This window comes from Pseudonaja textilis, chromosome 9, assembly GCF_049901715.1.
Source record: "Pseudonaja textilis isolate UNSWEBS1 chromosome 9, rPseTex1.2, whole genome shotgun sequence".
Classification (NCBI taxonomy): Eukaryota; Metazoa; Chordata; class Lepidosauria; order Squamata; family Elapidae; genus Pseudonaja; species Pseudonaja textilis.
This window is the reverse complement of record NC_141998.1, coordinates 13379331-13407169: the sequence shown is the minus strand read 5'-3', so window position 1 is coordinate 13407169 and position 27839 is coordinate 13379331. Positions and strand designations below refer to the sequence as shown.

The 27839-nt window shown below is 39.3% G+C and overlaps 1 protein-coding gene across 2 annotated transcripts in view; it reads right to left on the bottom strand.

Moving 5' to 3' along the window:
- RNF122 (ring finger protein 122) overlaps positions 1–16679 on the bottom strand; it is a 55533-nt gene extending 38854 nt beyond the window's left edge. Inside the window, exon 1 of one of the 2 annotated variants that reach the window (XM_026718062.2) lies at positions 16310–16679. In XM_026718062.2, the coding sequence (XP_026573847.1) occupies positions 16310–16334 (25 nt within the window). In that variant the 5' untranslated portion in view covers positions 16335–16679. The remainder of the gene's footprint in view (positions 1–16309) is intronic. The other variant, XM_026718060.2, reaches the window with a different exon arrangement.
- Between the last annotated feature and the right edge of the window lie 11160 nt (positions 16680–27839).

The following is a 27839-nucleotide window of genomic DNA, read 5'->3' as shown; positions in this document are numbered from 1 at the left end:
GAATGTCAGAGATACAGAATGTTAGAGAGAACACGCCATGATCTTTAGCTCCCTCTTATGGCAATTTGCAATACAATCAACCAATTGGAATATAGCACAAATCAATACAGTGATTTTGTCTTAAAGCTACAAACATACATTGTTGGTTTATATATTGCCAACCCAACTAATTGGTGGACAGATTCCTAACATTCTCCCCTTTGGGTAGGTCAACATATAATACATTGCATCTTTAAACCAAAATTCTCGCAATACTCTTTATACTTATACTCTTTATACTTATTTGCACCTTGAGCTTTCGTGAAATGATCTGCAATATTATGTTCAGTCATGCAGTATTCTAACTGAATTAATTTATTTTGAACACACTGTCTAACATTCAAGTATCTCAAATCAGTATGTTTAGACCTTGTTTTAACAGCTAAATTAGTAGCCATACTAATTCCAGATTGATTGTCTTCATAAACAATAAACGGATCACGTACAGTAATTCCAATATCCTTCAACAATTGTTTATAATATATCAATTCTGTACACATTAATGATAAACATGAGAATTCCGCTTCCATATTGGATAAACTAATATGTTGTTGCCTAATAGACTTTCATCCTATTAAAGCATTACCCAACATTACCACTATACCTGATGTTGACTTACGAGTCATTATATCAGTAGCAAAACTTGCATCAGCATATGCAGTTAACACTAATTCATTACTTGGTTCTAAATATAATGAATAATGGATTGTGTGTTTTAAAAACCTATTTATTCGCTTAGCTGCTTGCCAATGCCTTTCATTTGGTTCAGTGTTATACCTAGCCAATTGGTTTACACTGTAGGATATATCTGGTCTAGACCAATTACCCAGATGTGATAGACTACCAATTAAGTATTGATATATTTCCTTATCAAACATAGGACTTTTAATATCACTATGTGTAAATTCCTTACTCATTGGTGTCTTAGCAGATTTACAATGCTCCATGTTATAGCGTTTTAATAATTGGCTAATCTTCTTGGCTTGCGAAATTTTAAAACCTTTATTCATTTTCACTATATCAAAACCTCAATAATGCTTAATTTCCCCTAAATTTCTAATCCTGAACTTTTTCTGTAATGTATAAACAATATAATTTGCTTCTTGTTCAGTTTTAGTTATAATTGCTATGTCATCAGTAAATAACAGTAATAGAGAAATTAAACCATCTTTTTCTCTTCAGAAAAAGGATCAGCTATACCAGCTTCAAAACCTATTGGAACTAATTCCTTTACAATACATTTATTCCATTCATACCCAGATTACTTTAGACCATAAAGACTTTTCTTTAATTTTCTATCATCCTTTAAACCTAATGGCTTTTTCATATAGATGGTATGTTGTAAAGGTGCACGTAGATATGCAGTTTCAACATCTACATGGTTTATTTTACATTTATTCTTAGCTGCCCAAACTAATGCTGCTCTCAATGTATTTGCTCTCAGACTAGGTGCAAACACTTCATCATAGTCCTTATCTGACTGAGCAAATCCTTGAGCAACTAATCTTGCTTTATGGGTAATAGTCCCATCCACACCAGTCTTTATCTTATACACCCATTTGCAACCTATTGCATGCTCACCTAGTGGTAACTTTACATCCTCATATACCTCTAAATCCTTTAATGATTTTAACTCCCTATTCATAGCTTCCTGCCAAGCTACCTGATCCTTTGTAGGATACAGTTTTATAAGTTAGAAGGTTCTGTATTAAACTGACATACAATGCTTGCTTGAAATCTGTCAGGTGGACGTCTCTCCCTAGTTGACCTCCTAGGCAACTCAGTACATGTTGTTGGCATGTCCTCTTCCTTTCCTTCCCCTATCAAATCTTCATCTTATACAGTCATAGAGGGTTCTCCTATTGATGATTCCTCCATTGAGGATTCCTCCACTATCTTATCATCAATATTATCAGGATTATCAGTAAACAATGGAGTCTCAACAACAACACTATCTTGTTCCTTATTATATTCCTGTTCAAGCTTTCTCCAGCCAACGTGCTCCAGAAATTTAGCACTTGCACTACAATATACATTAGTAGTACCTGGCTCCCAAAATCTAAATGATCTATGATTAGCTTCAAAACCTACAAAATATAATTGTCTCGCTCTATGTTGTCCCTTTCCCCTTACTTGCGTGGGAATATGAACCCATGCTGGGGTTCCAAATGTATGTAAATAACTGAGATCTGGCTTTTCTCCATTCTAATGAGGAAATGGTAATTCACCAGTCATTGAATTCACTACATTATTCAAAACATGGTTAGCACACATTATTGGTTCACCCCAAAGTTTCTCTGATAAATCATAGTCCTAGCCATGGCCTGTAATGTTTGTCCTCTACATTCAATATATGAATCTATAAGGAGCAGAACGCTTATGTTAAATGCCAGCTGTGGTGGTCTGGCACTTGAAATGAGACGCAGGGAAACGTCTGAGCAAATGCCAGCCCCGAGTAAACTCAGGTAGCAGTATTTATTAAGAAAGAAATCAAAAGTACAGAATCAATAACAAATGACCTCAACCGGATGTTACCTCAACAGGGTGAGAATATACAGCTGTGGAAAGTCCCATGAGAATATACAGGCACGAAAGGTCCCATGGGAATGGCTCTCCTGTATACCATGAACTTTCACCTATATTCCTGGTCCCTCTAAGCTTTGCAGATCAAAACAGGATGAAACACCCATTGCAAAGGCAAATACTGCCCCCACCAGGAGTGTTTGCAAACCCTAGATCTATGCAAAATAGCTGTACAAAGGATTTACAGAAAATGATGAATAAGATATATTACCACATTCCCTCCTTTTTTATTTATTCAAAGATGGGGGGTGTTTTAGTGGCATAGTACACAGTTCCCTCGCGACTTGGTCCCATACATTGAAAGGCTGAGGTACACATTTGAAATAGATTAGGAATACATTGAATACAGCAACATAAAATAATAAGTATAGCAACAATTACTACAACTGATTGAAGCAATAAACGTAACCATGAGCTGTCAGGAAGCCAATCCCATAGTAAAGCCCAAAGTGACTTATTGAAGCCATCTTTTCCTGCTTCGTGTTCAGCTATGCGGTCTTCCATATCATGAACAGTTCTTGTAATGTTAGGCTCATAATTATGTATAAAAACACAACAATGTGAATGAATTAAGGCACAAACTCCTCCTTTGGCAGCTAACATTATGTCTAAAGCATAACGATTTTGTAAAGTAACTTGGCGAATTTCAGACACTTCTTCATTCAACATCTTAATGCTTCTAATAGTATCATTAAACATAGCAACAGTAAAATTATTTAAAATATGAATATCTCTATAGTTCATAGCTATTCCCAAAGGTGGGATTGCTGCCCTAGAAATCTGAGTCCACAAATTACCACCCACAGTCAGGCCAGAATCAACTTCTCGATTACGAATACGCATCCCAATCGGTAAACCCTCCAATTTATAGATGACAGGAATTACAAAACCTATAGTACATACTCCAGACCAATTCTTTGGCCACTGTTGATAGGCATCATCCCCACATAACAACCATAACCCATCCGGAAGGGGGAAGTATTTTAAATGCTTATGATAGGTATTGTCGGAGGCCTGACTTTCCCACTTCCACATTAGCCACATCCAATTACAGAGAACATATGCTCCGTGTTGAATATCCGTTCTGCTTGTAACTGTCTGATTAATGCAACAATCCAATCTAGTCCTTAACGCTTTGTCCAAGGAGGAGGATGTCTGAATCATCCCATTACATCCATCCACCGTATTATTCCTGGCAACACAAGACATACATCCCCCCTGCAAAGGAATCACCTTCTTACAGAGTGTAGTATTTCCTAAGAAAACAGATTGATTATTTCCTACGGGAGGACGATAATAACAAACTGAGGCTTTGGTAGTGAAAGTTACCTTTGTTGTGAATAATGTTTGATCCCACTTTTCGGGGTCTGGGCCCCAGTGAAGCCAGTGGTTAAAGTTATTATAAGTACTTAATTCAGTACTGGTTCGCTCATTCAAAGGAACACCATGTAGCAAAACTCCACCTTTCCCAGACCCAGGTACATGCATACAAAGCCAACAATTAGTTACATTTAAACTCTTTGCTGCAATCCGAATGTCCTTGATATAGGAATTTTCTTTCCATAAATTATCTCCGAGGTCTCTAGTTTCTGAGATAATAGCAGCTCTTTGCCTCCGTATTGGAGTCCGTGGAGGCATAAGACGAATGGAAAGAGAGGCTGTATAAGGTAACTTAGGCAACTCCAATTGACACTGATATTGTCCATAGTCTGAAACAGAAACATTAAACAGGATCAGAGTTGTTGCACAGGCTGAAGATATAATATCCTTATCAGGTCCCGAGTAAAGAATGTCTTGATCTTTATGCCAGGACCAATATGCTGGAAAAATCAAAGGATGCCGCTGTTTGCAGATTAATTTAGTCCGATTCCCTAGAGGAACCTGCTGCATACAAGTTGGTAATCTCAGATAAGCAGTCATCTTTTCCCAGCCTTCACAACGCCGCACCTGGACTGCCGGCATCAAGAGAATCAGGAACCACAGGTACGGAATCAGGAACCACAGAAATGCCATCCTGCTCCTCCGAAACCTCCTTCACTGGTGCCTGCGAAGGCGCCTGCGAATGATCAGGCCGAACGCACCGACCAGGAACCCAACGAATTTGACCAAGATGTTCGACTGCTGCATAACCATGTCCCCATGTAATCAGCTCAGCAGGAACCCATGCCGGATCCGGAAGGAACCGCACCAACACTCGAGGCCTCACTGCATCTGTAGAAGGAGAAGAAAAATGCCTGCTGGCCACACTCGCAGGGGGGTTACCAGACAAATTTAGAAAATGTAAAGTATATAAAGCTAGATTCAAATGATCTTGAATTGCCGGAAGTCCCAGGAGCTTCCCTCCTTTTTTATTTAATTTAGCTAACATGTTCTTGAGCATGCCATTATGACGCTCCACAATAGCCTGTCCTGTGGAATTGTATGGAATCCCAAATTTATGTTCCACGGACCACTGTTTGCAAAACCGATCAAAGACTGTGCTCCGATAAGCTGCACCATTGTCTGTTTTTAAAGTTTGAGGCGTACCAGCAACTGAAAATGTCTTAATGCAATGATTAATGACATGTTTAACCGCTTCACTCCTTTGAGGGGTAGCCATTAGAAATCCTGAATAAGTATCCACAGTCACATGTATATACTTCCAGGGTGCAAATGATGGATATTGAGTAACATCCATTTGCCAAATCATTGAAGGTTTCAACCCCCTGGGGTTGACTCCCATAGGGATAGCCGTGCCCTGCTTTGAACAAGTTGGACATTGTTGAATTATGGCAGCAGCTTCTGCAGCAGTAAGCTTGAATTGGTGTGCCAACGCTTTAGCATTTTGATGAAAATAACTATGGCTGTCCCATGGCTGGACAGTGAGAACTGAAGTTACAGCACTGTCAGCTTTGGCATTACCTTGTGATAAAATTCCAGGCAAATTACTATGACTACGAATATGAGCAACAAAACACACATGCACACGCTGCTCCAAACATCCTTGCAACAACAAAAGCAATCGTAGAATATTGGGTGATATTCCAGGAGACAAATAAGAACCTGCTACAAAGGGTAACAAATTATATACATACAAAGAATCCACTATTAGATTAAAATCCTGATTTTGAAAATTTTGAAAAGCCAAAACTACAGCAGCAAGTTCTGCCTGCTGGGCAGACTTCTGCTCTGATGTCACTTTTGTATGCCAAATTCCAGATTTATCTTTCCAAACACAAGCACCAAAAACTTTCCCTCCATCAGTAAAGACTGTAGGAGCATCTGATATAGGCTGAGTACTGATTTAGGTCACACCCTGTCCCATTGATCTCTTATTTTGCTGACTTTGACCCCCTCCAGGAGCCCGACATTGTGCTTTAAAATGTCCAGGCTTCCCACAATTGAAACAAGTTCCCTTTTTAGCATTTCCTGCCTGCAGAGCCAGAGCTAAAGTCTCCATGTTAAAAGACTGACTCCCAACCTTCCTACATGCATTAATCAAATCTGCGATCTCTCGCTCTCCACTTGCTACAAGTGGATTCAAGATCTTTTTACAATCTGTGTTAGCTTGTTCTACTGCTAACTTCAAAAGCAATTCGTTCCTGGCGAATTGATTGTCAATTTGCCTTTCAATAGCCACTTTCAATCTGCTAATGAAATTTTCATAGGGTTCATTGTTCCCTTGTTTGATGTTAGTAAAGGTCTTCTCACCACCTTCGCCATCAGGGAGAGCCCCCACGGCTTGAAAAATTAACTGTGGGAGAAGAACGAACCCCTCCTCAGGCATTCCATCTCTCTGTTGTTCTACTGTTGTAAAATTACCAGCTCCATAAAGCTGATCTGGGGTAACATGTGCTGTTCCCCTCTGGACTGCCAGCTGTCTCCATTTCTGATCTAACACCAAATATTGAGCTGGAGTTAAAATCATATTCAATAGAGCTCTCCAGTCAGCCGGAATCATTTTATTTCCATAGCCAACTGCTTCTAACAATGCCTGAGCATATGGCGATCTAACACCATACTCTTTTGCTGCTTGCTTAACTTCCTTTAAAATTCTGAGAGGTAAAGGCTTCCACTCCCGCTGCGGATTTAATGCAGCGTCCATGCCAATTTCTACTGGATTAAGTTGAATCTCTACTCCAAATTCCACCAAATCATCTCCTGATAATTCCCCTCTATTTGTTGCTTCTTGAATAGCTGCAGTAATTGCATCTACTTGAACTCTTAAAGGCAAACTCTTATCTTCTGACAAAGTATTTTCAGCGCCTGACAGTCCTCTGGATTTATCTGGAGGTGCTGTCGGCGGCAATAAACGTACCACATGGTAAGGCGGCAAACCTTCTTCGGGGGGTGCTAGGAGCGGTTGTTCATGAGTAGTTAACGCATCCATAACCACCCTCCAGGTTAACAAAATTGAAGAAGGGGCACCAGGTTCCTCGTGCAAAAATTTCCCTATCTTTTTCCAGGACTCTACTTTAATACTACCTCCCTCTGGATATGACTGAATATGTTTCCAAACATACTGTAATAAGTCCTCAATTTCTTTCTTTCCTACGGCATGTCCTCTACTATGAACTCCAAAACCAAAACTATTCCCTGTGATCCCTCTCAATTCCCTGATGTGCTCTTTCTGAGCCTTCGAGAGATCTCCTCCCATACTCACGAAAAGAATCTATCTCCGTCCAGCGAAGAAGATGAGGGCCCAGTCGACGTCCACGACGATGAGTATAGGATGTGGGAAACGTATAGCCTTTCCAAGCTATCACGTCGGAATGTATAGCTCTTCCAAACTATCACGTCGGGGTCACCACTTGTGGTGGTCTGGCACTTGAAATGAGACGCAGGGAAACGTCTGAGCAAATGCCAGCCCCGAGTAAACTCAGGTAGCAGTATTTATTAAGAAAGAAATCAAAAGTACAGAATCAATAACAAATGACCTCAACCGGATGTTACCTCAACAGGGTGAGAATATACAGCTGTGGAAAGTCCCATGAGAATATACAGGCACGAAAGGTCCCATGGGAATGGCTCTCCTGTATACCATGAACTTTCACCTATATTCCTGGTCCCTCTAAGCTTTGCAGATCAAAACAGGATGAAACACCCATTGCAAAGGCAAATACTGCCCCCACCAGGAGTGTTTGCAAACCCTAGATCTATGCAAAATAGCTGTACAAAGGATTTACAGAAAATGATGAATAAGATATATTACCACACCAGCTTTCTGTAACATGGCTTCAAATTTTCTATTGGTAAATTCAATACCATTATTTGTTATTAAACTAATAACTTGCTGTTTCTTTTTCCTTTCAGCAAATTTTAGCCAGCTTACAAGATGCTGGTATGTTTTTGTCTTCGTTTTCATTAAATAACAGAAACCATATCTGGAAAAATGATCAATTATACTTAATATGTAACAGGCTCCACCTAAACTAGGTTTTTTAGGTCCAATAATATCAGCAAAAACAACCTCTAATGGTTCACTGGTTTTGTATCCATTTACCCTGTTTGCAGGAGTTACCTTGCTTTTTTCTTGATTGCAAACATTGCAATTTAAATACTTTGTACAAGGTTTTAATTTTATACCATTAGATAACTCAACAGCTTTCTTTAGCATTTTGAAATTTATACGTCCCATACATGTATGGAGCAGAAGAATACATTCATCATGAGGCTTTGTATTCTCATAAACTGAGTTAGCATTAATTAATGAATTATCATGTATAATAAGCAAACTATTATCCAATCTTGCAGTAACGCTTTTACCCTGTTTTTCAATTAAACATTTATCTCCCTGAATGGTTACAACAAATCCTGCTTTTACCATTGCTCTTACAGATAGCAAGTTAAATATCAGTCTAGGTACATATAACATTGGTAAACGTTCATTAATACATGAACAATATGCAGTACCTTCTCCAGATGGTCTCAATTTTCATTCATTAGCTAATGATACATGCTGTTTACTCTTTATCATATTAACAAACCTCTCGTTACTTTTAGTTATACACTGCGATGCTCCACTGTCAACTACCCATATATCATGATTTACAGTTGTAGTTGTACTTGATATGGCTAAACTAACATCTTTATAAGCTCTCAGTATATTAATAGCATTCTGTTTCTTACCCTTTTTACAGTATCTGGCTATATGATCTTTAGCCCCACAAGAAAAACATTTCCTAACAATATAGGCAGTTAAAGACAGTTTTTCTTCCTGTGGTTGTCTTTTTCTCAGTTGATTTTTATCTTGCCTTCTTCTTGACTCTTTTAACAGTCTTCCAGTTATGCCAGTCAATGTAAGTTCACCTCTGTTTAAAACTTCCAGTGAAGACATATAATCTTCATAAGTTTCATCCAAAGAAGAAAGAATGATGTAAACTTGATGCAACTCCGAGAAAATTAGCTCCTTTTCTTGTAGCTCTTGTAAAGTCATTTTAATAAACTCCAAATGAGCTAACATATCACCACCTTTTATAAGATGGGCTCTAAACAGTTTACGTGTAAGGTGTATGTGTGCACTCACACTATCTCGAACATAAACCCTCTTCAAAATGTCCCAACATCTAGCAGCAGATTCTTCACCATGAATATGGACTAGCTGCTGATCACTCAGTGTCAGTCCAATTATACAAAGAGCCTTTTCATTATCCCGGTTAAAGTCAGCTATTTTCTTTTTATCTTCATCATTCAATGGGTCCCAAGCTGTTACATCCGGTGGACTATTAACTACAGTCCATAATCCATCTTTACGCAGAAGTAGGTGCACTTCATAGACCAGGAAACATAGTTTGTTCCATCCAACTGGATTATCTGGGATATACTGGTTGACTGTTCTTGTGCCATTAGTAGTTTAACAATACACCACAATCAGCTGTCTGAATATTCACACTTATTCTCAATATCTCTCTGGGCCCATAACCAATGTTAAGATATGTACAGAATAACCCTTGAGTAACAAGGATATGCACATGGAAACATTTATTAGAGTAGTTATGAATATTCAGCCACACATAGATACACTAAATTGAGTTAAAGTTTACTTTAAGAAATAGCACAGTCCAATAAATCAGTGGTCCCCAACCTTTTTTGTACCAGGGACCAGTTTCACGCAGAAACACTTTTTCAAGGACCGGGGGAGACACTTTTTCAAGGAGGGGGAGGGGAGGAGTCCGAGTTTGGTGGTTTGCTTGCAGACGTTTCATTACCTGACTAGATAACATCTGATGTTGTTACCTAGTCAGGTAATAAAACGTCTGCCAGCAAACCACCAAGTTCAGGGAGGCTCAGGACAAGTCCCTGCAGGATGGCTGAGAAGCCCTGCCTCTCAGCCCTGCCTCCCTCAGCCTCATCCCTCAGGTGTCTGCCTTGTTCCTCTCTCAGTCGCTCTCTCGCTCCTCCACCAGCCCAGGAAGAAACTGCTTCAAAGAAGCCGGCAGGGTGGCTTTTCCTGTCGGCGCAGCTCCTCCGAAGCACCCGTTCACCCCCACCCCACCGCCCGCAGTTCAATCCAGTGCTCTGTTCTGCCTGCCTGCCTTCGTTTCTGGTTGTTTGGAGCAGCTTCGGCTGAGTAAAAGAGGCGAATAGTTATTATTCTCAGCCAAAGCTACTCCGAAACAACCAGAAACGAAGGCAGGCAGGCAGGCAGAACGGAGCACTGGATTGAACCGCGGTGGCGGGTGGGGTGAACGGCGCTCGGAGGAGCTGCACTGACAGGAAAAGCCACCCTGCCGGCTTCTTTGAAGCAGTTTCTTCCTGGGCTGGTGGAGGAGCGAGAGAGCGACTGAGAGAGGAACGAGGCGGGAGGAAACCGAAGCCTCTGAGCCAGAGAGCAGGACAGGTTTTGGTTGCTTCCTCCCTCCCCTTCTTTCATTTGTGTCCTTGATCCCTGATCCCAGCAGCATTCACCGAAGGCGAAGAAAGCCGCCATTTTTATTTTATTTTTATTTTCTTTGCGGCCCGGTACCAAATGATCCACGGACCAGTACGTCCGTGGCCTGGTGGTTGGGGACCCCTGCAATAAATGATCTGGGTCATATACATTTAACAGACCAAAGAATATCCAATTACAAAGTCTTCTTACCAGTTGCATTTGTCATTTACAGTAAACAAAGATATCAAAGTATAAGCACAGCATAAATACAACAGAGAACCTTAGATAGCAACAGAATGTCAGAAATACAGAATGTCAGAGAGAGCAAGCTATGATCTCTAGCTCCCTCTTATGGCAATTTGCAATACAATCAACCAATTGGAATACAGCACAAATCAATACAGTGATTTTGTCTTAAAGCTACAAACAAACATTGTTGGTTTATATATTGCCAACCCAACTAATTAGTGGACAGATTCCTAACAATCACAAACCCTTTCAACTGCAGCAGCTCTTAGATCCTCCCACTCTCTTGATCTAGCCTGGAAACCTGCTGTTTTATCACTGAGCTTCATCTTATTTCTCAAAAGCCCATTTGTCCCCCAATCTTTCAGATTTACAGTCTCCAGGCCAGGGCAATCAATTATTCATAGCTCCTTAGATGCTGCCAAAACATTTTATCCAGGATTTTACTTCTAAGAGCCATACCTGATGTGTAAAAGATAATCTATAAGAGAAGAACCATTTTCCTCTTTAAGCAACCATAGAAAGCTTTGATTTTGATCTGATCACCAATCCTGACTGAAAGAGTCACTGTTACTGTGTCACTGTCTTGATCTCTAGAAGTTGTAAGTAGTTGTTTTCTGGATTAAAAATGTTGGGATAATATAAGAACTACACTCTCACTTCCAAGGATGCTGATACCGCTTTGGGGTATGTGTGAATCTGGCCTGGCTGACTCATAGTTTTAAGTCATGATTTATTGTTTAATGAATCAGTCAGATACTACATTAACCACAAACTAAAGAACTGATGATGTGTGAACACCATCTAGGTTCATGAGTGTCTGCTGCTTGACTTCTATCAATTTAATTGTATCTTAACTGTGCTGTTCAAAAGATAACTGGACTTTCTTGGTTTTTCTCCTTGAAAATTTTTTGCTTTTCATCCAAAAAGCTTCTTCAATTCTTCAGTTGAACTAAAGAAGCTTCTTGGATGAGAAGTGAAATGTTTTTAAGGAGAAAAACCAAGAAAGTCCCATTGCTTTTTGAACAGCACCTTTGGGACAATCATGACCTGGGTGATTGAGAATCTCCATGAACAAGTTAATTATAGTTTTACTCTAAGTAACTTCATCCCTCACTTTGTAGTTGGGGATAAGGAAACATACCAGTTTTGCTTACTTCCCACCAAAATGTTTAAAACTGCAAATTGTTTCGAATGATGGTATCTTAGTATCATCCAAGGATCAAATTCTCACCCTCCTTGAAGTGCCATATGGAATAGACAATTACCTTCAGCATGGATGTTCCTGCCTGAAATGTAGCTGCTAAAGGTGAGAAGTCTGAGAGATAAAAAGAGAAAGCAACTCTTGTTCCACGTCATAAAGATGGTTCCAATTCTGACTTTTAAAAATTAGACTTCAAATGCTCTGCCTGGAATGGTCAAATCTTCGTTTCTTTTCATCCTGTCTGTGGAAGAAATGTTCCTCATTTGATAAGCTCATATTATTTCTTTTTCTTTAAAAAATAATAATGGAATTCTTACATGTTTATCCTTGTCTTCAATAATGAGAAATAACCTGTTTACATTGCAGGATTATTGTACATGAAATATACATATAGTGACAGATCATAGTCCTGAGCACATAATAGCTCAATATTTGTATCATTCAAAGAAGAAGAGGAAGAAAAGGGAAGGAGAGGGAGGAAGATTAAGGAGGAGGAGGATTGTTCAAGCAGGGCTACCATCAAAATTGGAAAAATAGAAAAAGTCCTTGATTAACATAAGGAACATAGGTCCTACTAAGAAAAAATTGGATTTGATTTAACTAGCAGGCCTGCAAACCTACAACTGAAAATCAACTCTATTTTATTTAGACTTTACTGAAAAGATTCCAAAACATACTTTGTTTACCACATCTTTGCAAACAGTCCTGACAGTGGGACTTTTGTCCCAACCCAGCTTTGTTCTAATCCTATCCATGAAACTGCAGGTGGTGGAAGAAGCTGAACTTGCTTCAAGCAAAACAGAAGAGGTTAAAGGAGTCTCTGACTTCGACTCTATGTCTCTGTGGATACTCAGAATAGACCATCTCTTCTCCTGTTTCCCTTCCTGCCATTGTCTGGGGAGCATATGGCTCAGAAATTGTGGGTTTGTTAAATTTCATGAAATAGGCGAGACGAAGAAGGGACAAAAAAGAGGAAATGAAGGATGCCACACAACAAAAGCTGCTTGAAATAATTCATCCCAAGTACAGCTTTACCCTTTTATTTAACTGATGATAAAAGCAATCACCATCTGCTAGGCTTCTGAAGGGAACCAGTCTTTACCCCACTACAAAATTCAACATGCAAAATAGGATTTGAAGAAACTTCCCCGGCTAAACTGTGCAAGGTATGGGAAGTTATGTGCTTCTCCTTTGTGCCTTCAGCCAAGATGGATTCATTCTTACCCACCTCTCCTCATTTGGAGGGAGGAAAAGAAACATCCAAAAGCCAAATCCAAAAAGTTTGAGCAAAAAGAATGTGCCTGCCTGCCTGCCAGCCAGCCAGCCAGCCAGCCAGCCAGCCAGCCAAGCAATTTTCCTTGGAGTAAAAACATATACGAAATACAGACTGCAATGATGACACCATTAAAGCCAACATCTTTAACACATTCTTTGGCTCAATATTTGTAAACAGCAATGGATCATGCCCAGTATTTCCTAGCCAAACCACAGACAACTACGATGATCTAATACATATCAATTTTACAGAAGACAATGTTGAAAAAGCACTACGCAATCTAAAACCATCTCTATCTATTGGACCGGATGGAATATGTACCTACTTCTTTAAAAAGCTATCCACTGCCATAGCTGAACCTCTAAGCATAATCTTTGAAAAATCTTTCAGGACCAGCTCCTTGCCTAACCTATGGTCACAAGCCACGGCCATCCCCATCTTCAAAAAAGGAGACCCCAGCCAAGTTGAAAATTACAGACCAATCTCCTTATGCTGCGTCACCTGTAAAGTCATGGAATCAATTATTAACCAATCCATCATCCTCCACTTAGAGACAAACAACCTACTCTCCAATAAACAATTTGGTTTCAGAAAAAAAACTATCCTGTAATCTGCAACTCTTACACTGCAAAAACATATGGACTACACAACTCGATCAAGGCAAAACAATAGACACAATCTACATAGACTTCTGTAAAGCCTTTGATTCAGTGGTACCCGACAAACTACTCCTAAAACTAAAATCTTATGGTATCTCTAGACAACTGCATAACTGGATAGAAGCATTTCTGTCAAACAGACAACAAACGGTCAACATTGGGAGTGTCCTATCAAATTCTGTACCTGTCAATAGTGGTGTCCCCCAAGGCAGTGTTCTAGGACCAACTCTCTTCATACTTTACATAAATGACCTCTGTGATCATATTAAGAGCAACTACGTTCTCTTCGCTGATGATGGAAAGCTGTTCAATACCACAGACCCTTCAAAAAGATCTTGACTATGTATCAGAATGGTCAAACAAATGGCAACATCAAATCTTAACAAATAAATGCTCTGTCCTACATATTGGCAAAAAAAATCAGAAAATAAAATACAGGCTGAATAATCAAGACCTTGTTGATGATCCAAACTCTGTCAAGGACCTTGGAGTACTCATCCCAAATGACCTAAGTGCTAGAGCCCACTGTAACTACATAGCCAAAAAGACATTAAGAGTTGTTAACCTAATCCTACATAGCTTTTTCTCTGGTAATATCACACTACTAACTAGGGCATACAAAACATTTGCCAGACCAATACTTGAATACAGCTCATCAGTCTGGAACCCACATTATGTATCTGATATTAGCAGTTGAGAAAGTCCAGAAATATTTCACAAGAAGAGTTTTCCACTCCTCTACTTGTTGTAGAATACCTTATGCCACCAGATTTGAAATGCTAGACCTAGAAAACCTAGAACTATGCCACCTTCGGTCCGATCTAAGTATAGTATATAAAATCATACATTGCAATGTCCTACCTGTTAATGAATACTTCAGCTTCAACCAAAACAATACAAGAGCACAACAATAGATACAAACTCAAGGTTAATCGCACCAGACTTGATTGCAGGAAATACGACTTCAGCAACAGAGTGGTCAATGTCTGGAATATTCTACCTGACTCTGTGGTTTCTTCCCCAAACCCCAAAAACTTTAACCTTAGACTTTCTACTATTGACCTCACTCCTTTCCTAAGAAGTCTGTAGGGGGCGTGCATAAGCGCACCAACATGCCTACTGTCCCTGTCCTATTGTTTCTTTTATTTTTCTCATATGTACCCATTTCATGTATTCATAACTTTGTATTTTCTTATTCCTATTATCTTGTAAGTGATTGACAAATCAAATAAATAAATAAATGGGATCAGCTCAGCAACTTGCGAGGTATATATAGGATAGTAGTTAAATTGCAATTGCCAGGATAAAATTCAAAAGATTGGCTGATCTCATCCCTTTTCACTGTTTTGACTTTCTGGTTGCCATTTTGAGACTGTGGCTGTTCAAAGGCTTTGCTGTCTGTCTTTTTTGACCGGAGAAAAGTTTTGCACATAGTTCTCTGTATGAAAATCCAGCTTTATTGCTTTTATCAAGAGGAACTAAATAATATTAATGGGAAGAATTGGCCTGCAGCCTCATGTCTACCCTTTATTTCAGTGTTCATGTTCTTTAAATATTTGGCTGTCATAGTCATAGTCCAAAACTGGCAGCACTAGATACTATTCAACATGGAACATGTGCACCCAATGGAATTGACTAATGATATGAACACCTTTCTTTACCTTTGAACAACGGGACCTAGTTACTGGATTAAACTAGAGTTTGTACTCACACAGAATTCTAAACCAACGAAAGAGGCTGGGTTTCACAAGGTGATAACAGCTAACAACAAACCAAAATAAACACCAGGTCATCCAATCCAAGAGCTTCCATGCTGGGCAAAGTCACCAAGCAGATTTTTGATGTGTGTTTCATGTGCCAAGAACGAACAGACTTTGCAGTTCTAACCTAATAAGGTTGCTATCCCACAGGATTGGCTTCAGAGGCTCTAGTGGTAGGGTCGCCCGGCTTCCGCGCAAACCAGTGTTTAGGGTGGAAAGGAACATACATACAGTTCCTGCCTTCCGATATTAGGGAGAGGGAGCCCTAATCCTGCCACACTAGCCAGAGACCCGCAACAAAGACATTCAACCCCGTCCGTTCGGCGACGCATCGACCCACTCTACCATCGCTGTTTGGAAGGGTTGGGGAACCTCAAGGCGGTGCTGTTTCCTTAAGCGGAGACAAAGAACAGCCGGCCGATTCGCTTCTGGAAGGGGCGGACTCATCACTCTTATCTCCACCCGCAGCAGCTCCCCTTTTGATCATTCAAATACAGTGGCAGAGGGAGGGAGAGGATTCCACACACCCCCTTTAGGCTAGCAGCTCTGCCAATAAAGGGGAAACTCTCTCCTACGAGTGGATCTGCCTACCCCCATCTGGACGAGGAAAGAAAAGGGTGTCTTCATGGGAGACTTGCGAGGGGGCTTGCTTGCCCTTCCTCATCCCTGCCGGGGGTCGGGCGGACTTACCGTTACACCACTGGAAGGGGTGCATCAGAGGCCCCAGAGCACAGCTGCTTGGCGGAACGAAAGGCGAAACAATACCCCGAACTGCGCGGGGCGCTTATGGCAATCTCGCTTTACCAGGCGCTCTGCCCACGTCCTCCGCCCAGCCTTGGAGCTGGACACAGCATTCCAATCGCGGGGAATCTTCCTTCCCCGTTGGCAGACTTTCCGAAGGAAATTATTGCAGTTCGGCCATGGGCGGCTTTTTCGAACGGCTCAATCCGAAATCAGCCACCGCTGAGCGAGCGACCCGAGTTGCAGCTCCTTTCTCAGGGTTGCGTCCAACATACCGCTTCGGAAACCGACCCTCGCCTGGTCAACCCCGCCCCATCCCAATCAACCATCAAATCGGGGCTCTGGACAAGAGGAGCCGATTAGCATCTTTGCTTTTGAAGTGGACAAGCAGTGAGTCGGGATTGGCTGGCTTGGGACGTGGCTCCAGCCTATAGCGTTGCGAACCAAAAGAGGAAGAACGAAGAATGGGGATTAGGAAAGAATGGGGAAGGGGAAAAAAGGAAAAAGAAGATCGATCAATCGTAGCTGCGCTTAGGATCGCTCGCGTTGCAGGTAGCTTGATGGAGGTGCCGAATCCCGATTTTATTAACATTTTAAAAGGATCACCTTTCCAGCTCTTCATCCCAAGGGACCTGGCAATTCTTCCTTTCTTTATTAGATTTCTATTCCTCCTTTAACCTGTACCGGAGTAAAATTATAGACACAATTTACATAGACTTCTGCAAAGCCTTTGATTCAGTGGTACACGACAAACTAGTGTTAAAACTAAACTCTTACGGCATTTCCAGATCCCTCCATAAGTGGATTACTGTATTCCTGTCAAACAGGCAACAAATAGTAAAAATAGGGAGCGCTATATCAAACTCTGCTCCAGTTAACAGCGGTGTCCCCCAAGGCAGCATTCTAGGACCCACACTCTTTATACTCTATATAAATGACCTTTGCGATCACCTTATAAGCAACTGCATCCTCTTTGTGGATGATGTAAAACTATTCAACACCACTGCCAATGCTACTATCCTTCAAAGTGACCATGATTATGTGTCTGAATGGTCAAACATCTGGCAACTCCAAATCTCGACCAACAAATGCTCTGTCCTACACATTGGGAAAAAAATCAGTACACCAAATACAAACTAGGCAGATATGACCTCATTGATGACCCTCACTCTGTCAAGGACCTTGGAGTTCTCATATCTAATGAATGTGAGCACTAGAACTCACTGTAGCAGCATTGCCAAAAAGGCATTAAGAGTTGTAAATCTAATCTTACGAAGCTTCTTGTCAACTCTAGAATTCATCGTTGCCATAGAGTTCTGGAGAGAGAAAGTGATGTATTGAATAGTTTTAGGGGGAAAAAGTTATTATGAGTTATTAGTTCAAGGTGACAGAGAGTGGCGTAGCAAAGAATTGAGAATGCAGATCATTGGTTCATGTGATTGATGAGGTGTGAAAAAGGGGGTGGAGGTAGGTGGAATTTTGTGGGATGAGCTGGTAGGATTCCAGTACTGAAATTCCACTGGACAAATACCAATCTTTTCTTTGTTTTGAATAAATCACTTTGAGAATATGTCAGTCTCGGAGTTAATGTTTCAAATGAAGGATTGAATGCTAAATGAAGGATCTGAGACTTCTCCTCCGGAAATATTGAACTGCTAACTAGAGCATACAAAACATTGGCCAGACCAATACTCGAATACAGCTCATCAGTCTGGAATCTGCACTGCATATCAGACATTAATACAATTGAGCAAGTCCAGAAGTATTTCACGAGAAGAGTACTACACTCTTCTGCTTGCAACAGAATACCCTATATCACCAGGTTTGAGATTTTGGGCTTGGACCACCTTGAAGTACGCTACCTACAGTTAGACTTAAGCGTAGCACACAAAATTATCTGCTACAATGTTCTACCAGTCAATGACTACTTCAGCTTCAACCACAACAATACAAGAGCATACAACAGATACAAACTAAATGTAAACAGCTTCAAACTTGATTGCAGAAAGTACGACTTCAGCAACAGAGTGGTCAATGCCTGGAATACACTAGACTCTGTTGTTACATCCTCTAACCCCCACTCCTTTAATCTCAAACTGACCACTATTGACCTCACCCCATTCCTAAGAGGTCTGTAAGGGGCATGCATAAGTGCACCATTGTGTCTACCATCCCTGTCCTATTGTCCCCATTTATTCGTACCTATTTCCTGTATTCTTACTCTTGTTTATACTTATATCTATTATCTTGTAAGCAATTGACAAATCAAATAAATAAATAAAAGACAAAGAGGATTGCACCCTGCACCCTCTCCTGCACAATAACAATACTTTACCTGCATCCCATCAGTTGACTCAGAATACTCTTCCTGTTTCCCATTGTCTTTTTTTTCTGGAGGTGGACACACTTCAAAACTAAGTCCAGGGCTCCTTTGAGCTATTATACGATTATAGCGGTTATATTTCCAGGGGTAACTCAAGTTACTGCATCAAGGTGATGCCAGAAGTTTGCAACATCTATGGATTAAAAATGAGAGGTGGAAAGGAACCTGGCAGATCTCAAGAGAGCTGTTCTGGAACTGGTGGAAGTCACGGTGCTGATGTCTGCTGCAGGGTGCCAGGTAGACATTTCTTAGACCTAATCAAGATATGTGACATGGTCTTTCCTGCAAATAAGTCACACAGGACTAACCGAATCCCCCCGCAAATCAGTGGACTGCAAGGAAGAAAGGAATAACTACTGGAAATCTCCTGAAATGGAAGATTCTTCACTGTGACAAATGATGGCACATGCCACGTGAACACTGAACTGTTCACTGAGATCAACTCTTCCATAGAAGACCTTGCACTTTCCTCTACCTACTGGGCTGCATATGTAATCCATCATCAAACAAATCTGACCCAGTGGGTCACACCTTGCTGATCTCAGCTTTGGCAAACAATGGTGTCCCATCTAATGAGCTGAAGAATAAACATGGAGAAAGGTCACCACCATGAAGCCATGCAATTCCATCAAATCCTTTCCCCCTTGTGCTGGTTTATTCCATTCCATCTTGCAACAAATATGATTAAGGGACTGAATGCTAAAATGTATGAAAAATGGTTTCAGGAATTGGGTATGTCTAGTTTAATGAAGAGAAGGAGTGACATGATAGCAGTCTTCCAATAACTTATAACTAAGAAGCAATGGATGGAAATTAACCAAGGAGAGAACCAGCTTAGAACTAAGGAGAAATTTCCTGACAGTGAGAAAAATTAATTAGTGGAACATCTTGCCTTCAGAAGTTGTGGGTTCCTCCAACACTGGAGGTTTTTAAGAGACTGAGCAGCCACTTCTCTGAAATTTATTTTATTTATTTATTTTTGTCAATTGCTTACAAGATAATAGGTATAAGTAAAAACGTAGTTATGAATACATGGATACATATAAGAAAATAAAAAAAAATAAAAGAAACAATAGGACAGGGACAGTAGGCATGTTGGTGTGCTTATGCTCGCCCCCTAAATGGTATAGGGTTTCTTGTTTGATCACATTGGAGGGGTGTGTATATGTGGGAGAACTGAAGGAAGATTGAAAAGTGGATGGATCAATTATAGCAATAGCACTTAGACTTATATGCCGCTTTACAGTACATTTATAGCCCTCTCTAAGCGGTATAAAGAGTCAGCATATTGACCCCAACAATTTGGGTCCTCATTTTACCCATCTTGGAAGGATGGAAGGCTGAGTCGGCCTTGAGCCTGGGGAGATTTGAACTGCCAAATTGCAGGCAGCCAGCAGTTAGCAGAAGTAGCCTGCACGCTAACCACTACGCCACTGTGGCTCACTATAATCACAAAGTTAGGGAATCTCACCTGTGCACTGCAAAGGTTCAGTAATTTTGGTGGAAAAATCATCATCATCACCAACTCTGGCAAAAGAGAGAAATAAGAGGAAAGAATTTTGAGAAGATTGGAGTGCAAACATTACATTAATAATTTTTAAAAGGCCTAAATCATAGCATCCTGTTTCTCAAGGTCACAACTGAATAATTTGCACACTGAATCTTCCATGTGGAAAAATTATATTTAACAGAAGATGATAACATTCTTGAGATGGGTTCACTTGCCCTGAAATAAAATCCCTGGTCTCTTATATTTTATTTATGTATATAAATATTTATGTCTCATATATTCTAATGTATATAGGCAGTTCTCAGTTCATGCAGCATTTAAAATCAATTCACGGTGATATTCATCTACCAACAGCTGATAGTTTTGTGTGATTGATTCTCTCATATTTTTAAAAAATTACTACAGCAAAGAATTTGATTGATATAGTGACTCTAGAGATTTTTTAAAAAGTTTTTCCTATCAGGGTTTTTGCACCAACTGTGATTAAAAGCTTATCTAAACATGGAGGAAAGGGCTGGAGAAGACATGACAAGTAAAATCACTGCTGGTGACAGAATTAACAAATTTGAGCTGAGAAGTAACCAAGTCAGAATTGGTACATGCTTAGACAGGAGACCACAAAGCAGTTGAAAAACATAGAAGTATATTTCAGATTATTTATGTATTCCTGCTGAAAAATAATATCTATATTTGCATAGTGAATAAGACCTGGTTTTTTTTTTAAAAAAAATAGAATAACAGAGTTGGAACTTGACTCAAAGGCTATATTTCACAGCATTATTAATTCAGCTTCGTGTTTGATTCTTCCAAAAATTAGGCATCTAGTATCTTTTCTGACCAGTATGTTTTACTAAAAGGGATTTTTGCCAGCATGAACTAACATATCTCTCCTACAAGTCCAAAGAGGTACCCAAGAAAAGGAAATGTTCCTGTCCCTCCTCATGTCTCTCTCATGTTGAACCTACACAACCTACACAAACCTACACAAACTGGATTCATATAGATTTATAGTCCGAGACTGCAATCTTTCATGTCTTAGGCACATTACCCTAAGCTCTGCTGAAAACAATGGGCATTTTGAAGCAACAATAAATATGTGACATTGCTTTCAAATATTTGTTTGAGGAGGGACTTGCCATATGCTAGTGCCAGTGTGTCTTTGAACAATGTTGCCATTTCAAACAAAGGCTGGGCTAAACCAGTATTCCATTATTTATTTCCAGCAATACTTCTCTCTCTGTTTGTCTCTTTCTCTCCCTTCCCCTTTCTTTTCTGTTTTGGCAAAACAGGAGCATTGCCTGTAAAATATGAGTTTAAAATATGAGTTTTTGAAGAAAAGCTATAGATTTTTACGAGTGGTAGATCTCCTAATAAATAAATAATATTTATTTATTTATTACAGCCCTGGGGCCAGATACAAACAAGATACTGAATAAAAGTATATATACTCCCTATTTAGAAATGTATTCAAGATAGGATATGTAAGGGTCTGTTTGGAGTCCTTACAGTTTAATAGTCCTTACAGTTTAATAGTCCATGATCTAAAGTTTCTGTTGAACCATCACCACATGGATTATGAATATGTATAGGAATACCCTTAAAATATCCAAGAAGGACTGAGGGGAAAGTATCCATCCTGGCTAATGTGAAGGCTTTACACAATTTTAAAATTGGAATGGATAATAAATATGTGTCTGGAAAGGACCTTTGGAAGAAAATGATAAATGTTGGGGTGTGACCTTTATTCATTTCCCCACCTGAAGTTTAGAACTTCCAGGAAACTGCTGCCCATCTACTATAGATGAAAGATTTAAATGCATGTAAAAGTTGCCGATTAAAGACAACAAAGAGGAACTTGGTTTGCCAGCCTGCCCATTTCCACTGTAATTGAGTTAGCCTTAAATTCAGCATGATTTTCATTGGAAGAGGCCTACTCAGGATAGTTCTTTACTCTCAGTGTTGACACATGTGTTTGGACGGTTGGTGTGTTGTATGAACAGTATAACCCAGGCAACCCTGGACTTAAGAAGGGTTTAAATTAATTTTCTTCATTCAGCTTTGTTATCCAGATCTGGAAGGAGAAAACATGGGAATCGGGTGGGATCATATCACTGCCACTGCTTTAGTTTTGTTTGGGCAAGTAAAAATAGCAAAAAATAGCAAAAAGTTGTTGTGAATCCAGGTTTATTACATTGATGCGTTTCTTCTTCTGCCCTGTCTCCAGCTGTTTGACAGATGTGAAATATCTTCTGTTTTCTTTCCCCCTTTCCTTCCCATCCCTTTTTCTGCATTTATATCATATTTAACTTCTGAGCTAAAAAGGCAGAGATCACCTGGCTTTTATTATTTTGTGGACTTACTTTAGAATGAAAAGAGGATCATAAAACATTTTCAACAAAGAAGTAATGGTTAGAACATCTCATTTGGAACCCAGACAGCTCTAACATTCTGTTTTTAACTCTTGAAACCTTGTAGCAACTGAAGATTGGTTATTTTAACACTCAGTTAAGGTTCCTTGTTTCAAAAAAGTCCTCTCTGCAAAGCCAACACTACAATAAGAGGAATTCTCAATATGTTGGCTGTATATAGAAAAGTGGTCATTAGATGACCTCAGATTAGGCTTGGTATTGGTGAGTCCAGCCCTCACTAAGTGTGCAGTTCCTCTCTTTCTTTGTGTGTATAATTGTGCATCATTGCTACACACAATAAGAACTAAGCATTGCTTGTCAATAGCCCAGTCTGGCATTGATTAGATTCTCCCAAATGAGGCTTTTATTTACAGTATTATTGGATTATGATGCCCACACTTCTAGCCAGATCATCTTCATTATTTCCTCTATAAATATACATGCTGCTCTTTCGGGAATTTGGATCCAAGGATATTTTGCAAAACGAAAATATCTCAAGTGATTGTTCTCATCATTGTAATCTGACTTCATTGTACTGCTATATCAAAACAAAATTCTGGTGTCTTATGTAGGTTTGTCAGAGTTTAAATCAGCTGGCTTTAAAAAGCTAGCAAAAAGGTATGAAAGCAATAAAATCAATATATTCTGGAGAAGCTGATTTCATGAGCTTTCTGAGAGATAAGTATAAAATACATTTGCATGTCGTAAAACAGGATGAGACATTTTCTGTGATCGTCTCAGTGCATACAGATGCGGGGTGGGGGGGGTCAAAATTGTTTCACATTTTTAAACTAGTGGGCTGAAAGTGATATATTATGTGAGATGCCTTACTTTGTTTCCAGAACTTTATTACAAATTTTCTCTCATTAGGCAATTAAAAAGGGGAATATGGAGGAGATTTTAACTCCATTTAATCCCTTCCAAATTTTCCAATTTTTGTACCCAAGTTTACATGATGATATAAGGCCAATGTAGCTTTTCCAATGTCCAGCCTAATCTTTAGTATGGAAGCTGAACAATCAGTATTTAAGATATGCTGCCTTTAATTCTAGATGAAATATAATGTAATATAAGCTACTGGGATCAGCAGCCTTTGATCATTCTTTTCTTGGCAATTTTTTCTGGACTGATAACCCAAATTCATTCAAATCAATTCTCTGATTGCTGTATTTGGTCAATGGAGGTACACAGGGCTACTCTAGAAGCTAAAAACTTTGTGTATATCCAGGAGTGGGATTCTATCAGTTCGCGCCTATTCGCCTATTCGCTAGAACCGGTTGTTAACCGGAGAACTGGTTGTTAGAAGAAATTACTAGCCTAATCCTGTAAGGAAGGCAGGAAGGAAACATTCTGGTGTTGCTTACAGAAACTGCCTCTCCATTCACCCTTATTACATTCTTGGCAGGACTAGACTTCCTGTCTCAGGAACTTCTCTGGAGTTTTTCCCCCCTCCTTTGCTGGTACTTTGCTTGTGTGGAGTGATCGTTCAAAGTTACAATGGCACTGAAAAAAGTGACTTATGACCATTTTTCACACTTACGACTGTTGCAACATCCCCACAGTCATGAGAGACCAGACGAGGAGCTGCATGGCTCGATGTGAGTGATATTGAGTTGGCCACACCCAGCCAATAGCATGACCACCAAGCCATGTCCACCCAGTCACATGACCACCAAGCCACGCCCTTGAACTAAGCCACGCCCACATAACTGGTTTTTAAAAAATTTGAATCCCACCCCTGTGTATATCTATTTGTGTATATAACTTTTTCAAGTACCTTAGGGAGGGGTCTGATCCTATAACTAACCTTTTATATCAGGCATGAGGATCCTCCAGAAGTTACTGTGCTACAGCTCCCAGCATTGTCCCCATCAATGAATACATGAATCAATCAAATCAAACAATCAATCAATCAGAATAGACCTGAAAAGGACCTTGGAGGTCTTCTAGCTCAACCCCTGCTCAAGTAGGAGACCCTATACCATTTCAGACAGGTGGATGTCCAGTCTTTTCTTAACCTCCAGTGATAAAGCACCCAAAACTTCTGAAGGCAAAGCTGTTCCACTGGTTAATTGTTCTCACTGTTGGGAAGTTCCCCTTAATTCCAGGTTGTTTCTCTTCTTGATTAGTTTCCACCCATTGCTTTTTTGCCCCTGGCACATATCAGATGGGCTTCTGGGATTGAGGAATATTAATAACAGAAGGACTTAATTTTTTTTTAAATAAAAGTTTTATTTAAGTTTTCACAAAACATACAAATACAAATAAAATACCTATTTTTGAGACCAGCATGCCTCCGGGTTATCACTTCTTCATACAGACATAAACTCAATACATATTTCTTATACATTCTAATCCATATCTTATAACTATTTTCACAATTTTTTCAATAGCTTTTCCCTTTCTTTACTTCCTATAGCCTTATTTTAAATTATCTTATTCCTTTCTTAATTCAATTATATATCTTTTTCTAATTTTTAAAATCTTTCTAATCAATGTTTTTATACTTTAGTCTGTCCTGTTTACAATTTCATATTATCTTTTCTCATAAAACAAATTTTCCCTTGTAATTACTAGACTGGAGTATAACACTTTTGTATCTTTTTTCAAATCTTGTTTAAAAATTTAAGTTACATCTTTACAGTTATAACATTCATTTTCTAACCTCTATTTTATAACAGATACCTATTTTCAGTCGAATTCTGCTTGGTACATTCCCTTAAAAATATACCACTAAATTCTTAAAAGAAAAAAGTATATATGTATATATATCTGTGTATATATGTATAACAATAGTAAATGGAATAATTATTCTGTTCAAGTACAGCTCTGCCATTAATATTAATAACAATCTTTTACATTTCTATTTCTTTTAACAAACATTACCTAGTAATATCAGTTGTCTTTCACTTTAATCATCTATATTTCATATTTTACTTATTACTATCTTTAAATAAAAAATCAAAACAATAGTTATTAACAGTAGTCAATAAAGTTATTATTCTTATTCAAATTCAACTTGTCAACTGATAAAAATCTTCCATGTTTCTTTTCAGTTTTTTTTAACTTTCTTTTTAAATCATTGAGAGCCTTATTCTCTTTACAAACAAATATTCCACTACACATCAATACAAATTTTTTCTATCACTTTAATCATCTAACATTTTCTAATCCTTTTCTATTTCTAATATACCAATGCTATCTCATGGACCCTTGCAGAATCCTCTCCTTAAGTTAAATTTTAACCATTGTCTCTGTGTCTTTTAAATAGGCTTATACCTTTAATTCTTGTACACTTTTCCTGTACCTCTATATCTTGTTTCTGTCCTTTGTAGCTCCTTTTCCTTTCCCTCTTCCCTCTTTTCTTCTCCCTCCCCTTTTTATTCCCTTTTCTATGTGATTCTCCCTTCTGTGATCCTCCCTTCTGCTTCTTCCTGATATTATGATTACTTTTCAAACTTAATTTTTTAACAGTGAAGCCAAATAGAATTGTATATTTCCATTTCTGTTTCTCTGTTTTAACTGCTATCCTTAGTTCTCCAGGTTCTACTGCCCCTTGGTGTTTATTCTGAAGTATGACAAGCTTCTTCTTTATTAAGCCTGGCATTTATGCACATAAAACTATTGCACTAGAGATGCTGATGGGTTTTGATTCATCCTCCAGTTTATTTTAAGGCTAAATGGAGCCAGAAAAACTCCAATATAGGAAAAGCTTTCATCAGCATGCAAACAAAAAAAAATCTATTTTTTTAACCAGACAGCCCATGATCTATCTTCAGTGAATAGATATGCCTGCTATTCTTTTGCCTTCTGAGTTCAACCCCAGGACGTTTGCTTTTAGAAGAAAAAAAAAATCACTGAAATTCTCAGGGGGGAACTTCAGTGCCCTTCCACTTATTTAATACATACCTGCCTTTTGCCCAGGACAGGCTCCCTGCTGACCAGAGAGATTCTTCAAAGCTAAGCAGACTCAGGCCGGATTAGTATTTAGAAGGGTAGCAATTTCAGGACTGTAGATTAGATTGACATCTCTAAAACTTTGCTAGAAAAAAAGCCATTGAAAGCTGTTTCTACCATTCTGTCAAAGAAACAAGATGGATATCTGTATAGACATCAGGGGTTGAGCTTAATTTGATGGAGGCATTTTTTTAATCCAATAGGCAGTCTTCAATTTACAATCATTTGTTTAGTGACTGAAGTTACAACATCATTGAAAAATGTGACTTATGACTGTTTTTCACACTTATGCTACTGATCCCCATGGTTACCTGATCAAAATACAGATACCTGGCAACTGGGGTGTGATGCTAGTTCGCCTCCTCATGGTGCACCCTGGATAGCATGGTAGTGTGAACCAAACAACTAGCAACAATTGGCAGCCAGAATTGACAGTTAACGACAGTTGGCAGCCAGACATCTTTGTAGAACTCCTGGCTCTCTAAATACATGGCAATGGATAAACCACCCATCACTAGAGAGTTATAAAAACAGCACAAAAAAATATCGGTTGCTCTCTTTCTTCTTTGGAAGAGATTGCGAAGACCAGATTCCTCTCTAGAACACTAAAATTCTCCACAGACCGTTCTCCTCCTGGATATTCATATTTCGAACTGTTACCATTAGGGAGGCATTATGGGTGTCTTAAAATGAGGACTAATACCCTGTTTCTCCAACAATACGAAGTAGGAAGTCCCAATAGGAAGTCCCAGCATGTTTTATAGGCATGAAATGAAATTAAGCCCCTCCCCCCCCAAATTAAGGCCTATATTAAAACATGCGTAATGGGGGGGAATGGTGGGGGGGGGCTTGCTGTTAGGAAGTACTTTTGTTGCACACCCGGATATGGTGCTGCCTGCGTTGACCCTGATACGAAGTGCCCCACCAACGCCAAGGTCAACATCCAAGCCATTGCCACCCGCCCACCCAAAGATGCAGGGGGGGGGGGAATTAAGTCACCCCTGAAAAGACAGCCTAGCCATTTTTTCGGGGCTCAAAAAAAAATAAGACCCGACCTTATTATATGAGAAACACGGTAGATTGAGAAACAGGTTTTTTTCCAAGGCAGTAATTGTCTTGAATTAAACAGTGCATTTGTGATTTATTATTGTTGTTATTGTTATTATTATTATTATTAACTCTGTAGTGTGATTGTGATGTGGTGTTTGGGGCACTGTGCTG